Here is a 19,904-nt window from a genome sequence, read left to right on the forward strand (position 1 = left end):
CTGGAGAGAGAGTATTCAGGCCGGGAGGTGGTAATATGGAGCATTGTAGGTAGGCATGAATCTGTGGGACTAACTTAATAGTTTTGGGACATTACCCAAGGCAATTTTTGGCAAGATATAGATTAAAACTACTTTAATTCTATAATATCTGTACAATCCAGACATACAGGTTCATAACTAAGGGGAAAGGTTTAGGGGGAACATTAGAGGGAACTTCTTCACTCAAAGAGTGGTGGGAGTGTGGAATGGGCTGCAATCTGATGTGGTAAATGCAGGCTCGCTCTTAACTTTTAAGAGTAAATTGAATAGATACATGGACGAGAGAGGTCTGGAGGGGTATGGGATGGGGGCAGGTATATGGGACTAGCAGAATAATGTTTTGGCACAGACTGGAAGGGCCAAATGGCCTGTTTTCTGTGCTGTAGTTTTCTATGGTTCTATGATCACGTTAGAATTTTGTGATAGAAGCCAATTTTACTGTGAATGGAGCAGGTGGTGAAAAATATAAAGACATGGGGATGCAATACCATGGGGTGAGGTAGCTCCACCAGTAAATCATGTTTCAATCATAGTGTCATTACAATTATCATCATTTCAAGCAATTTTAAAGGGGGATGAGTGGAGGGCAGAGATGATCAGCTGACAGAGGCTGGGTACATGGTGGTGGATAGTGTGAGTGAGATGGAAAAATAAAATGGTGAGACCAACCTTCCCCAGGTACTCTGTCAGAAGGGTTAGCCCACAAACAAGATGGGACAATCAGGAATACTGCTGTTAGGGAGAGATAGGGGTCTATGCAGATTGCTATGATTGCTAAGAGAGGCACAAGAAGTGGATGTGGGCTGATGCATTTAGACAACATCATGTACTTGGAAGTGTTATAATAAAAAATAAGAACAAAGGGGTCGAAGATAAATTACATCATGTGACATGCTCATGAATACTAGATCAGATTTGCAATATAATACAGGAAAATATACTGATACGATGCAATATAAATGCTTTTTGTGATTTATCCATCTGAGCATGTAGTTTGAAGCTACTGAGACTATTTATATTAAAAGCTTATTAATGTTCAGCCTAGAGCCTTCATATTCCAGCTAAAAGATAAATGGTAGATGTGCAGATCTTCAAAGTCACTAGGCTGAACCTGCTCCTCCATTTGGACTCATTCATTTCCATAATACTTTACAATTTTTATGTTCATTTATACCAAAGGACTCACCAATAAACATAAGGATGAGAGCTCCTGCCACCATTATCACAGTCTGAAGGGCATCTGTATATATCACAGCGGTCAAACCACCTGCCAGTGGGAAGGCAAAAATACCCAGTTACTGATTTTTCAAACACATAATCCCAGATTCTATGTAATAAATCTCAAATAAATGTTGTTATGCTACTCTCTGAAGAATTTAAATGAAGATAAATCTTTGTGAGCACAGGCTGTGGATTTGTGTGCCATATAGACTAGTTTTCAACTTTTTACTTCATTTATGACAAGATAATCTAAGGCTCCAATACAGATTTCTGATTTTGCACCAACCATCAACTACCCCTTTACATTCCTCTTGCATTAATGGATGGTATTCCATTACACTCTCATAAAATAACCTAAAACTGAATTCTCTCTTTGGCTCCAACCAAAATAAGATAAAATGTTCTTCCATTTGTATTTCTGTATATTTCTAGAACTGTTTGCTAGAGAATCGTCTCAGAGCACTCATTCATTCATTTTTCTCCTATTGATGTACTGTTTTCTCCTGGTTCCTCTTCCTAATGATGTCTTTAATCCTGAAATCACCATGTGAAGAAAGCAAACTCATGTCTATCTCATGTAGCGTATTGATAAAAAATGTCAATGCAAATTTGCGAAGTTGGCAACATATAAAATTATACTCACATTTAAATTCTCATTATGATGTCTGATTTAGTTTGTGAATTGTCATGTGTAATCCATTGAAAATATTCAGAAAGAAATCAGTGAGCATCATTTAACTCATGGTAATTCTAAGGATTTCAAGAACCTAACTGCATACTGCTAACAATTTTAATTATTTCCCTATCCTTATATAGGCAATGATAACACCAACATCCAAGTGCAAGTTTCAAATGGTATAATATTTTAATGTCAAAATTAGACAAGTTCAAATTAATATATCATGGATCACAATTTCTACCTCACATGCTTAACAGGGGGTGAAATTAATCTTTGGTAATAACTCAGAAAAAGTTACAGCAAATCAACAGCACCATTTGTATCCCACTAGTTTTCATTTTTTATTCCACTGACTCTTGAGAACGTTCCTTGTGTTTATTTCTTCTGATTCAATTGATTTTTCTTTTGTTTTCCTATTTGATATGCTTCACTCTTTAAATTTCCAGTGCACTTCCTACAAATTTTCCAAACATTATGGGTGCTAGAAATCTGAAATAAAAACAGAAAATGCTGGAGAAGTTCAGCAGTTCAGGCAATATTTGTGGGGAAGCTGATGTTTCAAATCAAATGCCTTTCTTTTTTTCCAAAGAAATTTGCCTAACTTGTTGAGTATTTCCAGTATTTTCTGTTTTTATGTAATCTACATTTTTCTTTTTGTTTGACTTCTTTAAACTGTTCAAAATTTAAACATCCTATTTAAAGACACCTCTATTCAAAGTTAAAGTATTATATAAGATTAACTATTGCATTATTCCCTTTGGGTTTAAGAATCCAATTAAAGCTCCACAGCCATATGTGTACTTAAATAAAAGTCTTTAAAACACTTATTATTCTTGACGTCATTCCATTGGGTATTTCCTTTCATCACTAACAATAGAAAACAAAGGGCTTTGAGTCTGACTATTGTTTGCTAACAGTATCTCTTCGGTGTCAACAGATTAATAGTGAGATTCCAATTAAAACAGGACATAAACTACCTTATCTCTGGAGGTGCTTAGCATCTGCATTTAATTAAAAGTTAACAAGATACATATTATTGTTTCCTTTTTTTGTTGTATTATAGGAATTATTTAAATCCAGGTTAATACTACCAAAGTATCCGCTGACTCTGATTTGAGAAGGAATTTACAGTACTTTGATTTTTATAACATCTTCGTGCAAGGTTCAAATAAAGTTTAGAAGAGTGCAAGGTGACTTGGTTGTAACAGGGTGGATGTGGAAAGGATGTCTATTCTTGTGGGAGAATCCAGAACTAGTGGCCAGGGTTTAAAAATAAGGGATCATCCATTTAAGACAGAGATGAAGTGATTTTTTTTCTTTCAGGGTGTAGTGAATCTATGGAATACTCTTCCTCGAGGATGGTGGAAGTAGAGTCTTTGAATATGTTCAAAGCAGACATTGCGAGATTCCAGATGAGCTCAGGAGTGAAAGGTTATTGGGGGTAGGCAGAAACATGGGGATGAGGTTACAATTAGATCAGACATGATCTTACTGAATGGTGGAACAGGTTCGAGGGGCTGAGTGGTCTATCCCTGCTCTTAATATATACATTCATATATTCAAACATCAGATTCTCTTATGGCATCAAAATCACTTTAAAGAATTTAACCAAACATTAATACATATTTTTAGCCTACTGATACTTTTCAGCAGTACCTAAATGTAAAGTGATGCAAGTTCTACCAAATGAAAATTTGCTTGGTTATAAAACTGTGCTTTTTTCTGTGGAGAAAATCCTTTTGAATTAATTCTAAATAATGGCTAACTTAATTTCTAGCAGATGACAGGAACCTAAATGTGCTTCCTGTTAATTGATGAAGAGCAAACACTGCAAGCATAAAGTAACAATTTAAAGGCCATGTCAATGGAGACAGAACAAAGATACATTGCAGCTGTTCTTGCTCTGTTATTTCCAACGATTTTCAAGAATATGTTACAAGTGAAACAATGCTGCATGATTAATTTCTTCAAAGAAATGTTCCATAAAGTATCACTTGAAAGAGCTCTTACAATAGGTAGCTATTTCAAGGTAAAGAGAGAGTTGTTTATGATTTGTCAGGCAGTAATTTATTATCTGGATCAGTGATTCGATTTCACAATTACTGGCTATTTCTTTTGTATATTTTAACAGATTTCTTTCTGGCTTTAATGATCCCTTTTTTGATAATATTTTTATGTTGCTGTAGACAAACAAAGTCAGCGATACGAGTGTCCATGCAAGTTATCACCGTGTCCAGTGATAAAAATGATTTCTCCACATGGGGAGCACCTGAGCACAAAGAGACTGCAGATATGATCTTCCCCTTAAACCTTTCACTGTGGATATAGGTGCAGCATTAAAAACAGGCTTGAAAGAACAGAAAACATAAGAAATAGGATTGGGTCAATCGGCCCTTGGGGTCAGTTTCACCAGTCACTAACATGGTGGCGGATCCACTTTCCTGAACTTAACTCAAACCACTTAACTCCCTTGCAGTTCAAGTACTCATTAATCTCCATCTTCAATCTATTTAATGACTCCACCGCCACAGCCCTCTGGGGTAGAGAATGCCAAAAAGTCATGAGTCTTTGAGAGAAGAAATCCTCCTCATGTCTGTCTTAAATGGGTGACCCTTTATTTTGAAACTACATCTCCTAATTGCAGATAACCCACTAGGGGAGACATCCTCTCAGCACTCCCTGGTCAATCCTCCTTAGAAGCATTCTCCTAAACTCCAAAGAGTATAGACCTAACCTTGTCAACCTCTTCATCCAGTGTAGTCTACCTTTTCTGCAAACATATTCCTCCCTAGTTATGGAGACCAAAACTGTACACGATACTCCAGATGCGGTCTCACTATCACCAGTTATATCAAAACTTCCTTACTTTAATACTCTGTACCTTTTAGAGAACAATCAATATTCCATTAGTTGTTCTATTTTCCTGTATGCCAGTCCTTTGTGTTTCAGATCCCTATGTACCACAATATTTTGCAGTCTCACTCCATTTAAATACTAATTTGCTTCTTTGTTAGGGAACATAGAACATAGAACAATTACAACACAATTCAGGCCCTTCGGCCCACAAAGCTGTGCTGAACATGTCCCTACCTTAGAAATTACTAGGCTTACCCATAGCCCTCCATTTTTCTCAGCTCCATGTACCTATCCAAAAGTCTCTTAAAAAACCCTATAATATCCGCCTCCACCACCGTTGCTGGCAGCCCATTCCACACACTCACCACTCTCTGAGTGAAAAGACTTACACCTGCCATCTCCTCTATATCTACTCCCCAGCACCTTAAACCTATGTCCTCTTGTGGCAACCATTTCAGCCCTGGGAAAAAGCCTCTGACTATCTACCTGATCAATGCCTCTCATCATCTTATATACCTTTATCAGGTCCCCCCTCATCCTCCATCACTCCAAGGAGAAAAGGCCGAGTTCCCCCAACCTGCTCTCCGCAATCCAGGCAGCATCCTTGTAAATCTCCTCTGCACCCTTTCTATGGCTTCCACATCCTTCCTGTAGTGAGGTGACCAGAACTGAGCACAGTACTCCAAGTGGGGTCTGACCAGGGTCCTATATAGTGGCAACAATACTTCCCGGCTCCTAAATTCAATTCCCCGATTGATGAAGGACAATACGCCATATGCCTTCTTAACCACAGAGTCAACCTGTGCAGCTGCTTTGAGTGTCCTATGGACTCGGACCCCAAGATCCCTCTGATCCTCCACACTGCCAAGAGTCTTACCATTGATACTATACTCTGCCATCATATTTGACCTACCAAAATGAACCACTTCACACTTATCTGGGTTGAACTGCATTTGCCACTTCTCAGCCCAGCTTTGCATCCTATCTATGTCCTGCTGTAACCCCTGACAGCCCTCCATACTATCCACAACACCTCCAACCTTTGCGTCATCCACAAACTTACTAACCCATCCCTCCACTACCTCATCCAGGTCGCTTATAAAAATCACAAAGAGGAAGGGTCCCAGAACAGATCCCTAAGATACACCACTAATCACCGACCTCCATGCAGAATATGACCCTTCAACAACCACTCTTTGCCTTCTGTGGGCCAGCCAGTTCTGGATCCACAGTGCAATGTTCCCTTGGATCCCATGCCTCCTTACTTTCTCAATAAGCCTTGCATGGGTTACCTTATCAAATGCCTTGCTGAAATCCATATACACTACATCTATTGCTCTCCCTTCATCGGTGTGTTTAGTCACATCCTCAAAAAAATTCAATCAGGCTCGTAAGGCAGGACCTGCCCTTGACAAAGCCATGCTGACTATTCCTAATCATATTATACCTCTCCAAATGTTCATAAATCCTGCCTCTCAGGATCTTCTCCATCAGCTTACCAACCACTGAGGTAAGACTCATTGGTCTATAATTTCCTGGGCTATCTCTACTCCCTTTCTTGAATAAGGGAACGACGTCCGCAACCCTCCAATCTTCTGGAACCTCTCCCGTCTCCACTGATGATGCGAAGATCATCGTCAGAGGCTCTGCAATCTCCTCTCTTGCCTCCCACAGCAACCTGGGGTACATCTCATCCGGCCCCGGCGACTTATCCAACTTGATGCTTTCCAAAAGTTCCAGCACCTCCTCTTTCTTAATATCTACATGCTCAAGCTTTTCAGCCTGCTGCAAGTCCTCACTACAATCACCCGGATCTTCTTCCATAGTGAATACTGACATAAAGTATTCATTAAGTACCTCTGCTATTTCTTCCAGATCCATACACACTTTCCCACTGTTGCACTAGATAGGTCCTATTCTTTCACATCTTGCTCTTCACATACTTGTAGAATGCCTTGGGGTTTTCCTTAATCCTGCCCGCCAAGGCCTTCTCATGTCCCCTTCTGGCTCTCCTAATTTCCTTCTTAAGCTCTTTCCTGTTAGCCTTATACTTTTCCAGATCTCTAACATTACCTAGCTCTCTATACCTTTTGTAAACTTTTCCTTTTGACTAGATTTATTGTAGCCTTTGTACACCATGGTTCCTGTATCCTATCGTAACTTCCCTGTCTCATTGGAACATGCTTGTGCAGAACTCCACACAAATATCCCCTGAATATTTGCCACATTTCTTTAGTACTTTTCCAAGAACATTTGTTCCCAATTTAAGCTTCCAATTTCCTGCCTGAGAGCCTTATAATTCCTTTTACTCCAACTAAATGCCTTTCTAGTCTGTCTATTCCTATCTCTCTCCAATGCTATCGTAAAGGAGATAGAATTATGATCACTATCTCCAAAATGCTCTCCCACTGAGAGATCTGACACTTGACCAGGTTCATTTCCCAATACCAAATCAAGCACAGCCTCTCCTCTTGTAGGCTTATCTACATAGTGTGTCAAGAACCCTTCCTGAACACACTTAACAAACTCCACCCCATCTAAATCCCTCGCTGTATGGAGATGCCAATCAATATTTGGGAAATTAAAATCTCCCATCACAACAACTCTGTTATTATCACACCTTTCTAGGATCTGCTTCCCTATCTGCTCCTCGATATCCCTGTTACTATTGAGCAGCCTATAAAAAACACCCAGTAAAGTTGTTGACCCCTTCCCGTTCCAAACCTACACCCACAGAGACTCCGTAAACAGTCCACCTTTTCCGCAGCCGTTACACTACCTCTGATCAACAGTGCCACTCCCCCACTCTTCTGCCTCCCTCCCTGTCCTTTCTGAAACATCTAAAACCTGGCACTTGAAGTAACCATTCCTGTCCCTGAGCCATCCAAGTCTCTGTAATGGCCACCACCTCGTAGCTCCAAGTATTTATCCAAGCTCTAAGCTCATCCACCTTGTTCACAATACTCCTTGCGTTAAAATAGACACATCTCAAACCGTCGGTCTGAGCACATCCCTTCTCTATCACCTGCCTATCCTCCCTCTCGTACCGACTACAAGCTTTCTCTATTTGAGAGCCAAACACCTCTTTCCCAGTCTCTCCAGTTCGGATCCCACCCCCCAACAATTCTAGTTTAAATTCTCCCCAGTAGCCTTAGCAAACATTCCCGCCAGGATGTTGGTTATTCCTTCCAAAGTGGATAACCTCACACTTTCCTACATCAACTTCATCTACCAACTTTTTGTTCACTCTCTTAACCTACCTGTATCCCTTTGCAGGCTCTTTGTGTCCTCACAACTTGCTATGCTAACCCACCCAGTTTTGTACCAACAACAAATTCAGCTACAATATGCTTGCCCCATCATCCAAGTCAGTAACATAGAAAGTAGTTGAGGCCCTGGCACCCCATTAGTTACTGATTGCCAAACACAAAATGACATGAGGTCAATCTTCCATCCATGGCAATATATTACTATCAACCTTATGCATTCTTGGATGAGTTGCATGCTTCCTTGGCTACAGAATAGTTCCTGGCACAGTAGTAGCAACTGACTGTCACTAAAAGCAAAAGGTGGATGACATGTGTTAGAGACAGTAATATTTTCAAAGGTACAGATTGTGTAATTACCAGCTATTGTGTAAATAGCAGTCACTGCCAGAAGAGTTACTGTAGAAATGTAGAGATTCCAACCCAGTGAGACCTGGATAAAAAGTGCTCCAGAGAAAATGTCAGTCTGAAAGAAGGAATACAATTAAGACATAAACAATAATATATTGCAACACACACAAAAGGTGCTGGAGGAATGCAACAGGTCCTGACCCAAAACGTCGACTATTTAGTTCTCTCCATAGATGCTGTCTGCCCTGCTGAGTTCCTCCAGCAATTTTTGTGTGTGTTACCCCAGATTCTGCAGAATCTCTTGTGTGTGAACAATAATGTATAACCTACATTACTAATCTACTTACTGAAGATAGCTGCACCACAAAAAAACATGAAAATTATTGAGGAAACCACTTAAAATAAAACATTGGTGAAAATACTGCATCTGTTTCAAAAATTTTAAGCTACTGAATATAGAATAATTAAAGCAAGAAAAGCTAATCAAACATTTTTGATGTCATAAAAAATTAATAATTCCTCACCAAATTCTGAAATTATTAATACGTACTATTGCTTACAATATGCAATTTGTTTGAGATGGTTTATTTTACCTAGACAAGCTTTGTGTCATTACTCTTCTAAAGGTCTTTGATATAAACTTAATGATTAATGATTGGCATTCCATTATGTAAACCTTATGGATAAATAAGTTATACTTAGTTTCAAGTGCTAAGATACAGATTTAATGCCAACCTGTCCTGTGAAAAAAAAAAATCAGGAAAATGATAGCATCTCTATACCATTTTGAGGACAAATCCAAGACCTGTGATCATTTCAATGCATGGCAGGTTTACCCCTAATAGACCAAGATTATCCAAGATAATCCATCCCTTCCAAAATCATTGAGAGAATGATTTGTAGAATTATACGCCTGTTCTTTCATTGTTGACCGCAACCACTGGATCCAAAACTTGGTCCAGTATAACTTGCCCAATTGGTGGGGTAGTGCCAATTGCACACTTCTCTTCTGGAGGTGAATGAGTGAGGAAGAATCTGCAGTATTTTACCTAAACTCACTTAATGCACCCTCTATCAACTTGTAAGAAATTGTCAAAAGTGGAAATTTGCGAGTAGCTTACCTACCTATATTGTCACTGTGGATAAAGATTCCAGGAAACAAAATGGTGGGGATGATTTATATATAATATGTAAAAAAAAGTATTTGGTCTGTATCAAATTATATTTACTGCTGAGCATTCTAGTTATTTACTCTCTTCACTGTAGTGCCCATTTACATGATTCATCGATTTGCCATTTCTTCCCATGAATGTGAACCATTCTCTTGATCAGCCGACATACAGCAGTATTTTACTCTGCTTCAGGATTTCAAAACAAAAATCAATCACATAATGGAACATGCTGAAGGGCAACCTGACCCTCATAAATGGTGAAAATACAGAAGTTTCTGGCAGGTGTGTGCTGGATTTTCAAAGATCAAAACAGAATTTTTTTCACGGTAATTCACACTCCAACAACACTCAACATACTTTGACTGTTTAATACAAGAGATAAAGGCTGTCCAGGCACTGATAGTAATGGGCCAAAAGATCTCTAACACCTCTCCTACTTACCGATATCTTAGTAAATATGTACAGGATCAAAGACAATACAGACATGTAGATTTGGATTCTTTGTCCTCCAAATCTTTTCTGTAAATACTCAGGCATAGTGACCACACCAGCAGCAATATACACTGGGACAAAAATCCAACCAAGTGCCACAAGAAGCCACGTAGCCTAAAATAAGAGAATATGTAATTAGAGACATCAAGTCAGATTACACCGCACATTCAGAAAAAACATTGATAAAGTGCACCAATTCCTGGCAAGTGATTATTAAAAACACGTTGTGTAAAACTGTAGAAATTTGCAGCAGAGGAGCCCATTTGGTTTGTGATGTCTTCTAAACAATAGTGACGCTTAATCCCTTATTCCTGCTTTTTGACTATTAGCCTACCAGCTTCTCATCCTTAATTACTTTTTCAACTCATTTTAAAATTATTTTGATTCAACTTACAACAATATGTTAGGTGAACCGTTCAAGTTCCTGACAACCCTCAAGTCATAGTCAGAGTCATGCAGAATGGATATAGGCCCTTGGGATCGCCATGTCCACACCACCCTTGTACCATCTACACTAACCCTATTTACCTGCATCATTGCTGCTTCACCCTGCCAGGTCCACACCCTCTTTACATTGTGCCATCCACTTCCAATAACCCTGCTGTCCCTGCTTAACCCGGCGGCTGATTACCGCCGGGCATTCCTTGGTTAGTTGCCCCTTCACTCCGTCCATCGCCGCTCCTAGTTCACCCTCCACGGTCCGCTAGACCATTGCCCTTTCAGGTCCGCTTGAGCTTCACCCTGCCGTCACCATTTCAGGTCTGCTTGAACTCTATCCTCTACCCCTGAATGAAAAAAAAACATTTCTTTTCTAGATTGTTCTCAATTATTTTAAATCTGGCTTCTGGCCATTAATCCAATCACTCCAAAGAAGTGCTTCTCTCTATTTGTTCTGATAAAGTAGTTCATCACCTTAAGAACCACTATGACTTCACCTCTTAACTTTCTCTTTTCCCAAGGAGACACATATGGCTATTTCAGCATCTGCTCAACACAGAAGTTGCTCATCCCAGGTAATATCCTGTGTGAACTTCCTTTGTGGTGTCTCCAAGGACTACTCTACTGATAGAGATCAGGCCCAAGAACAGTGTCTATCTCTCCTTACCCAGCAATCATCCTAGCTGTTGCTTCTGTAATTGGCTTCTGAGCTGGGATAATGAAGTGTAAAATGATCACAGCAGAGTCTAAAAAGGTCTCCCTCACTGAAAATGATTAACGTAGATAGGGAATGGGATCCTTGCATAACTATATCTTACACCATCCCCTAGGATCAAGGAACGACTTGCAATTCTTTGGGCTTCGAGGTCACTCATAAGGCCATTATAAGATCTACAGACTATGTTACATGAAGAGCAAAGGTGCTCAATAGTTTTGGAGGTGGTGAGCTCCTTCTACTGTTTACATTGGGCTTTTGTGTACTCAATGTCCTGTCTGATGAAGGCAAAAAGGCCACATGACTTCACCGCCTTGTCTACCGGAGGGCCCCAAGCGATAGGGTCCCTACATTATTCCTTGACACTTCTTCATGATAGAGGAGGCCTTGCTTTCACTTTGGTCATGTGTTCTGAGGTGGCCAATGTAGGAACGTCAGATTCTTCCACAAGCGGAGCAGGTAGAGGTTGTCAAGACGAGTGAGTGGATAGTCTGTGTGCATGCAGGTCTTCTCTGTGCTTCCAACGTATGACCTCAAAGTTCTTAATACCACCTGGATGCTCCTTCTTCACTTTGAGAGATATTTCCAAGATTCAGTGGGGTTGTTGAATCTCTTCAAGGAGGCTTCAAGCATATCCTTAAATCTCTTCCTCTGTCCACCTGGTAACCAATTTCTATGACAGAGTTTGGAGTAGAATGTTTCTTTTTGAAGTCTGCTGTCGAATATATTAATATAGTACCATTGTGGCACAGACTGTAACATGGGTGTGATCCCAGTGATTCTAAAAAAACATTGACACTTCTCATTCATCAGTGTGGAAGCATGGTAAAACTACTGAGGTGTCTTAACAAAGGCAGCATTGAGAACTCGCTTATAGTGTGAAGCAAATTGACTGATATGGAAAAGGTGTGGGTACCTAAAATTATCAAAATTAGAGAGCTGGGTCACTTTGTATTTCATAGCAATGGTTGCCTACACTGTAGACCTTCCCTGCAGATTAAGCTATGGCAATGAAGAGCTCAACGATAAAGTCCAGCCACCCACAATACATCTTTAAGAAAAGTTTTACAAAGTGTGTCTAGGTCTCTGATTCTGTGTGTGGATAGTGCTGTGTTGGTTTGATACTGTCTGATTATCCTGGCTTGCCTAAATCTGCTTTTGTTCCTCTGCAGGGTTTCCATGGGAAGGTTATGGTGCTGAAATCAGATTCCTCATTAATTGCTATTTCCAAGTTTAACACACAATATAAGGCAATTTTTTTTTGTAAGAATAAAGAAGTGAAAACTGGCTCCTCATATCCATCCTATAATACCCCTTCATTATTTTAACAGATATTTGGAAAGGGTTGTCTTTAGCCCTGTTTTCTCAAGGTGGATAATCCAAAGCAGAACCTCAAGTTATCCGCAATTAATAAACTATAGATTTCAACTTTATACGTAGCATCCCTAAAAAAGCTTGGGTGGCATAGCATTAATGTATCAATCACAGTTATTTTTATATACAAGATGCACTTTTGAATATTGGGTTGAAATAATTAATTTTGCTGTGCATTTCATAGGATAGAATACCCTGCTTTATATTAGGATCTTCATGACCTCTGCAAGAAAATCAAGGTAAAGACATTCAAATCCCATTTTGATTCGTTTGTACATTCTTTAATGCAAGTAACAAAGTACTAGGGGAAAATATTGCCCTTTCCAAGGGAGTAATTAATCCAAATTCAAATAAACATTATATCAATTACATCAGGACAAGGGTGCAGAGATTTAAAAAAGTCAAAGATTTACTACTGTAAGATTTGTTGATTTTGTTCTGTGGATGCTAATCTTTAGAAATAGCAACTGATTGCAGCCCACAGAAATTTCAATTTCAGTGAATAGATTTTGAGCAAAGATCAAGAATACAGTGGATGACTGATTGATTAAAAAAAAAGAATCTGCTGTTTATCAGTTAGACATTGTGTGTATTTTGGAAACTATCAACCAAACCTACATTCCATTCAAAACCACCAACAGCAATGCCTCCTGCAGCTCCAGTGCCTGCCAGACCGATAAACAGGCCACTCCCTACGTTACTGGACATTAGAGAAGCCCCAATCTGTTCACACGGCAAGAACAGAAAGATAAAATCAAGAGGTTACACTGGTTCCAATGTTAAACACGTCTTTATATATGCATTTTCTTGTGACTTGCATCATTCTGGAATTGTATCATTATTCTATTAATCAATTACAACTCCAAGCATTTATTCAACTAATAGAAATACTTACTTGCATTATATCTTTTCTTTAGTATAAAAGCAAGATTTCATGTATTATCTGTTTTCTTTCACCCCTACAGATTTTATCATCATTATCGTGAAGACACTTCCTGAGCCAATGTCAGCATTTCTGGCTTTTATAACAATTTGATCTTGAAAATGGCAAATTTCACAACATACAGTAATAATAAGCCTGATTCTGATTCTGGAATGGGCCAAACCAACAATTAAAAGTTCACTGATTTGCCTAATTGACAAAGCAATTTCAGACTAAAGTCTAATCTAGAAAGCAGGGATCCTTTGTCAACAGTCAACTAATCAAATGAAGCAAAAAGGGAAAACTAATTTTATAACACCCCTGATCTTTGTGATTTTAATAAATGACTTGGATGAGGATGTGGAAGGATGGGTTAGTAAGTTTGCTAATGATACAATGGTTGGTGGTGTTGTGGATAGTGTAGAAGGTTGCTGTAGATTACAACAGGGTATTGAAAGAATGCAGACCTGGGCTGAGAAGTGGCAGATGGAGTTCAACTTGGAAAAGTGTGAAGTGATGCACTTCGGGAGATCGAATTTGAAGGCAGAATACAAGGTTAATGTCAGGATGTTTAGCAGCGTGGAGGAACAGAGGGACCTTGGGGTCCATGTCCATAAATCCCTCAAAGTTGCCATGCAGGTCGATAAGATTAAGGCGGTGTATGGTGTGTTGGCCTTCATTAGTCGGGGTATTGGGTTCAAGATCCGCGAGGTAATGTCACCCCAGATGCAGTGGCCTATGCAGGAATTAATGTTACAGAAAGGAAGTTTTGGGGTTTTGCAGTCAGATTTTCGGGAATTAGCAAGCAAGTTAAAAACCATGACTTTTAAAGGTGGTTACCTCAGGATTATTCCCATTACTGTGTATGAGAGAGTATAGTGTTAGGATAAATTAATTCATTACTGAAAGAAATGTGCTATAAGGAGTTCTTCAGATACCTGGGGCAATGTGACCATGTCTGAAGCTGAAAGGTATTGTTAAGATGGATGGGATCAATACCTGCAGAAAGTGAGACGTTAGCTGTAAAAAGGTTTAAACTAATCTACCAGGAGGATGAAATATTAGAGGTAAAACATGGTGTAGAAATTAAGGGGAGTTAAATATCAGGAAATAATAGTTCAGAAATATGAAGGACCAGACAAACAAATGTAAGACAGTTTAAAATAGGTTTGGATTGCACAATGTGACATTTAAGGTCAGCGAGTTTGGCTGAGCATGGCTGAGATTGCTGCTCTGAAATTCACTCCCTAAAACACACTGGCTCTTTTACCTCTTGTGTAAGGCATTACTTTAAAAATGTCTCTTTGACAAGCATTTGGTCATCTATTCTAATGCCTTGAGGACTGCAGTGGCATAGTAAACTATTAATCCAGTGGCTTGGAATCTTGGGTGTCAAGTTCAAATCACCACAGGGAGGGTCGGGAACATGAATTATAATAATCTGGAAATGGTGATCATGAAACAATCAGATTGTTGTACTAACTTTCCCTAATATGCTTCATTAATGCAAACCTCACAAATTTTGGCCTACATGTAACTCCAGATCTATTGCATGTTGTTGAGTCTTCAAGCTACTCATTTCATGGACAATTATGAGCAATAAACATTGGCCTTGCAAGTGATGCTACATCCAATGAACAATTTAAAAAAAATACGTGGCCCCTTATTTTGTTTAATAATATTCCCACAGCTCTGTGATGATTCACTTCATTAAAGACTCAACATAAAAGTTAATCCTGTTTGAGAAGAAGGGCAAAAGATGGCACCAAGAGATGGGTAACAAAAGATGGAGGTCAGAATGAAACTGAAATAGGCTTAAGCAGGGTTCATTATGCAGTAGAGAACAAAGCTGAGTACAGAAAAGATTTAAAAACAGGAACAAAGAGTTAGCATAAAACCAGATAACATGAAAGTCCTCCATAGACATCTAAACAGTAAGCAAGGAGTGACTAAGGACAAAAATTACATTGTTGAGGCAGACAACTTGGCTTAAGCATTGCATGAGAACTTTATGTCCACCTTCAGTAGATGTTACCAATGCCATAATAATGGAGGAGGCAATAGCAATATTGGATCCATTAAAAATAAAGAATCTATTTAACAGAATGGGAATGCTCAAAAGTAGAAAAGATGCATCCCAGATTATTAGGTAGAGGGTGGAATCTTCTCCCTGTATAAAGGAGTGATACCAGAGGACTGGAGGATTTCAACTCACTGACCTTAAATGTCACATTGTGCAATCCAAACCTATTTTAAATATTTCACCCACTAAGGGGAAAGAGCAGTGAATGGGAATAAATATTTTTACCATTAATCTGGAGCAAGCATGGTGGCTGAATGGTCTCTAAAATTCTACAAGATCCTTGACAATACTGCACATAAAAGCTAGTCTATTTTTGCTGAAGTGTTTAAAAAACAGTAACATTTAGCAAGACAAAATGCATAATACTGTCACTGATTGAACACTGTACTAATTCACAACCAATATTAACCTACTTCAGAAAAATAATTACATTGATGGACTTACAGGCCACCACGTCATAGATTTTCCAGCAAGGAAATATCCTCCCACAGTGTTCCGGTTGGCTCTCATAGATGACTAATACAGAAAGATTTGTACGTCAATTCTCGTAATCAAAGTCCAAAATGAGAAAGAATTATAGCCCAGTTAAAAATAAACTGTAGGCACCAAGGTCGTTGGAACACAGTTAAGACTTAATATTCAAAAACAATGAACTGCTTCAAAACAATGTTATTACAGTACTTTAGCTTTCTAAATTCATATTATAAACCATTTGGTTTTATATTTCTTTAAACTTAAGCTTAATCAAATGCTCAGAAGTAATATTCAGGCATAATCTTACTCAGCGAAAATATTGTAATCTGTCTCTCATACTTTGTCTTAATTGCAGCATTAAAAAAAAAGATTTGGTTAATGAAATTTTCACAAGCTTAATTTTCACTGTATTGTAACAAAAAGATTAATTCTGGTTCAAACTTTTGAATGAAGTGTATATATAATCACTAACAACATAGTAAGTTTTGAGAACATAAATGTTTGGTGATCAGCAACTGATTTTTATGCACGTCATTGAAATAATTCTAGATATATACCAATAAAAATAAAAGAGCTAAAGTTATAAAAAAATCATTTTAGGCAAAATTAATGTTACTTCAGGCAATTATGTCACTTAGTTTTTCTAAATTCCTAACTACTGGTAGTTTGTTTACAATCGTATTGTACTATAGTGACAGTACATGCTCATATCAAAATACACCAAAGGATCTTTAAACTTCAAAGAGGCAATAATAAATTCAAGCTGAAAAGTATAAGTACTAAGTAGAAGATATGTCATTAATTTTATTTAAACATCTGCACTAAAAACGTCAGTTCAAGGATACAACTATCACATATTGAGAACTGCTCATTCCAAAGTACTCTGAACTCACCCATATTCCAACACACATAACAAACACAAAGTAAATAACAATCACAATGATATCTGGTATTTCCAAAGCAAATATCCTCGAAACTTTGGTTGCTGATTCCATTCTGTAGTCTCTCTAATGAATTTTGTAAGCTGTTCGCTTTTGAAATTGAACTTTGGACACATTTAATTATTAACATATTGATGTAAGGTGGTGCAGTTATTTGCCAAAGATGTAACAATTGACTTTTTATCTACTAAGCCTCTTGTTGGACGGCCATACCAAAATTCAAGTTTCTCATGAAAAGCTCATTATTTTAATTGTACATTGCTGTCAAGCAAAACAACTCCCTATTAAAAGAGGATAAATGGATTTGCTACAGTTTCAGATGATGACAGAAAATTAAAATAGAAAAAAATTTTCAATTTAGGAGTTCTAAGCACTTGGGTAACCCCATAACTGAAATAGAGACAAAATTAAATTTACAAATCTTTCATGAAATATTACTTTTCAGATGCTATTTTCAACCTAAGCCACATAACCATGCAAGTCTGATTCTGCTCATTCCCCACACCATTATGGTTAGTAAGTTTGCAGGTGACACTAACATTGGTGGTATAATGGACAGGATCTTGATCAATTGGGCTAATGGGCCAAGGAATGGTAGATGGAGTTTAATTCAGGTGAATGCAAGGTGTTACATTTTTTAAAAAAACATTATTTATACAGCACAATAACAGGCTCTTCTGGCCCAACGAGCCTGTGTCACCCAATTACACCCATGTTAACCTACTAAGCCATGTCTTTGGAATGTGGGAGGAAACCAGAGCACCCAGAGGGGAGACAAACCAGGGTAGGACTTGCACAGTAAATGGTAGGGCCCTGGGGAGTGCTGTAGAACAGAGAGAGCTTTGAACATGATTGAATACCTCACCAGGTGTCAATCACGTGACCTTTATTCACTGTACTTTTTTGTTCTGTGGTTCCCAGCATCGCACTCGAGCTAGCAGAGCATCCTCCTAGAACCCATCAGGATACTCGACATGTCATGTCCAGCTACATTAGGTTTAAAGTGAGCAGGGAAAGATTTGACACAGGGACCTGAGAACAACTCCATGCTCCCCCACCCACAGAGTGTGGCAAATATATGGAACAAGCTGCCAGAGGAAGTGGTAGAGGTGGGTACGATTATGACATTTAAAAGGCATTTGCAAGGAAAGGTTTAGAGGGATATAGGCCAAATGCAGGCAAATGGGACTAGCTCAGTTAGGCAACTCAGTCAGCATGGATAACTTGGGCCAAAGGGCCTGTTTTTGTGCTGTAGGGCTCTATGACTCAAATCATCTGATTCCCTGAGCATCCAAGAATTTATCAATTTCAATCTTGACAATTTCCTTAGAATCTAAAAATAAATTGATTTTGACTTTGATTGTACTCATAACATAAAACTTGAATCCTCTACCTGAGAGTGTTGTTTTTAAAATGTTTAAGAAACATACAGCCAGGGAAAATGCCCTCTGTACAAGTGTTTTCTTCTTGGTAAATTACATCATATGTTCAGAAATGGGAAAAACATTCGACTTTTCTGAAACCTTGATCCTTTGGTAAATCTTGCAAATTCAACCAAATTTCTTCACTAAGAGAACTGCCAAAAATATTCAGCTGGATATTGTTTCAAAGACAAATCATAACTCCATGCAGGTAAACTGTTACTTAAAAGTTCAAGACTGACATAACATATACACTAATGTACTTTCCTAAGCACAAAGGATTAAGATCATGCATGTCTGACAGGACATACAAAGTCCTTTTGCTTTTTCATTGGTATTGGAGATTAAGCAAAAGCTTCACTTTTGAAGCTGAGAAGCTTGATACAGGGGAGGGTATTGCAAAATGATTTTTGGTTCCAGACAGTGAAGATCGTTTTAACTCAATGCTCTTTGATTCAAGTTGCTTTCCTGGTTTTAAAAAAAAACATACTAATTTCCACACTTTTAAGTTTCAATGATTACTGAATACACAATAGGCAATCTATAAATCACATTGCAGTGCTTTGCTCTTTTGCAAATGTAGCAAGTTTTATGTAATAGAGTGGGATTTGTACAGAAAAGGATATTTAGGCAGTTTTGATAGTTTAGCTGGTAATAAAAAGCATTTACGTACCTGTTACCTCAAAGATCAATATTTTATAAAGGAGGATTATTCTAAGTTTGCATATTTAAAACAGTGTAATAAATCTGTTTAAATAAGTATTATAAATCAAAGTCTCCTGGGGTACATTTTTCATTTCCACTTTTGAACTTTAGAGCACTGGATTTCACAAAGGGTGGTAGCATGTTTAAGTAATCATAAAGGCAGTGAAAGGACAAATATGGGTATTCACTCCAACATTCTCCAAACTTTAATGCTAGATCAGTTTCAGACATATTAGATACTCACCTACTTTTCCATATTTATTAGCATCAAACATTCTTCAGCACAAGTAGGCAAAAGGCTGCCAAAGTCTTTCTTCAAATTGCAAATGAAAAGCTCCTATGCAGATGATAACCCTTGCAATTAATTTCCCACCAATCCAGTTTCTGTCACGTTGTCAGGGTTAAAATCATACCACTGCTTTAAATGTGGCATTATTTACGTTAATGAGGCTTAAACCATTCAACAGCACTCTGCTGTAGTACTGGAAAATAAGTAACACTGCAGATGTTGGAATCAGAGATAAAAATGGAAATGCTGGAAGAACTCAGCCAGTCAAGGCGCATCCGTAGAAGGAGAACCCAGTCAATGTTTCAGGTCAGCGACCCTTCCTTAGAACTAATGTGATTCTGGGGAAGGGTTGCTGATCCAAAACATTGACTGTTTTTTTTCTTCCACAGATGCTGCTTGACTGGCTGAGTTCTTCCAGCCTTTGTGTTCTTGTTTCTATCCCAGTAAAATGTTATCCAACAGATTT

At 38.3% G+C, this 19,904-nt stretch overlaps 1 protein-coding gene across 1 annotated transcript in view; it reads right to left on the minus strand.

Moving 5' to 3' along the window:
- Positions 1–19,783, minus strand: part of slc5a9 (solute carrier family 5 member 9) — a 41,952-nt gene extending 22,169 nt beyond the window's left edge. The window contains exons 1-6 of the mRNA XM_052011665.1: positions 16,976–19,783; positions 16,053–16,124; positions 13,222–13,326; positions 10,026–10,190; positions 8,422–8,527; positions 1,226–1,306 (exon numbers count right to left, since the gene is read on the minus strand). Of these exons, the coding sequence (XP_051867625.1) occupies positions 1,226–1,306; positions 8,422–8,527; positions 10,026–10,190; positions 13,222–13,326; positions 16,053–16,124; positions 16,976–17,077 (631 nt within the window). The 5' untranslated portion in view covers positions 17,078–19,783. The remainder of the gene's footprint in view (positions 1–1,225; positions 1,307–8,421; positions 8,528–10,025; positions 10,191–13,221; positions 13,327–16,052; positions 16,125–16,975) is intronic.
- Positions 19,784–19,904: the final 121 nt, after the last annotated feature.

This window comes from Pristis pectinata, chromosome 3 (assembly GCF_009764475.1).
Source record: "Pristis pectinata isolate sPriPec2 chromosome 3, sPriPec2.1.pri, whole genome shotgun sequence".
Classification (NCBI taxonomy): domain Eukaryota; kingdom Metazoa; phylum Chordata; class Chondrichthyes; order Rhinopristiformes; family Pristidae; genus Pristis; species Pristis pectinata.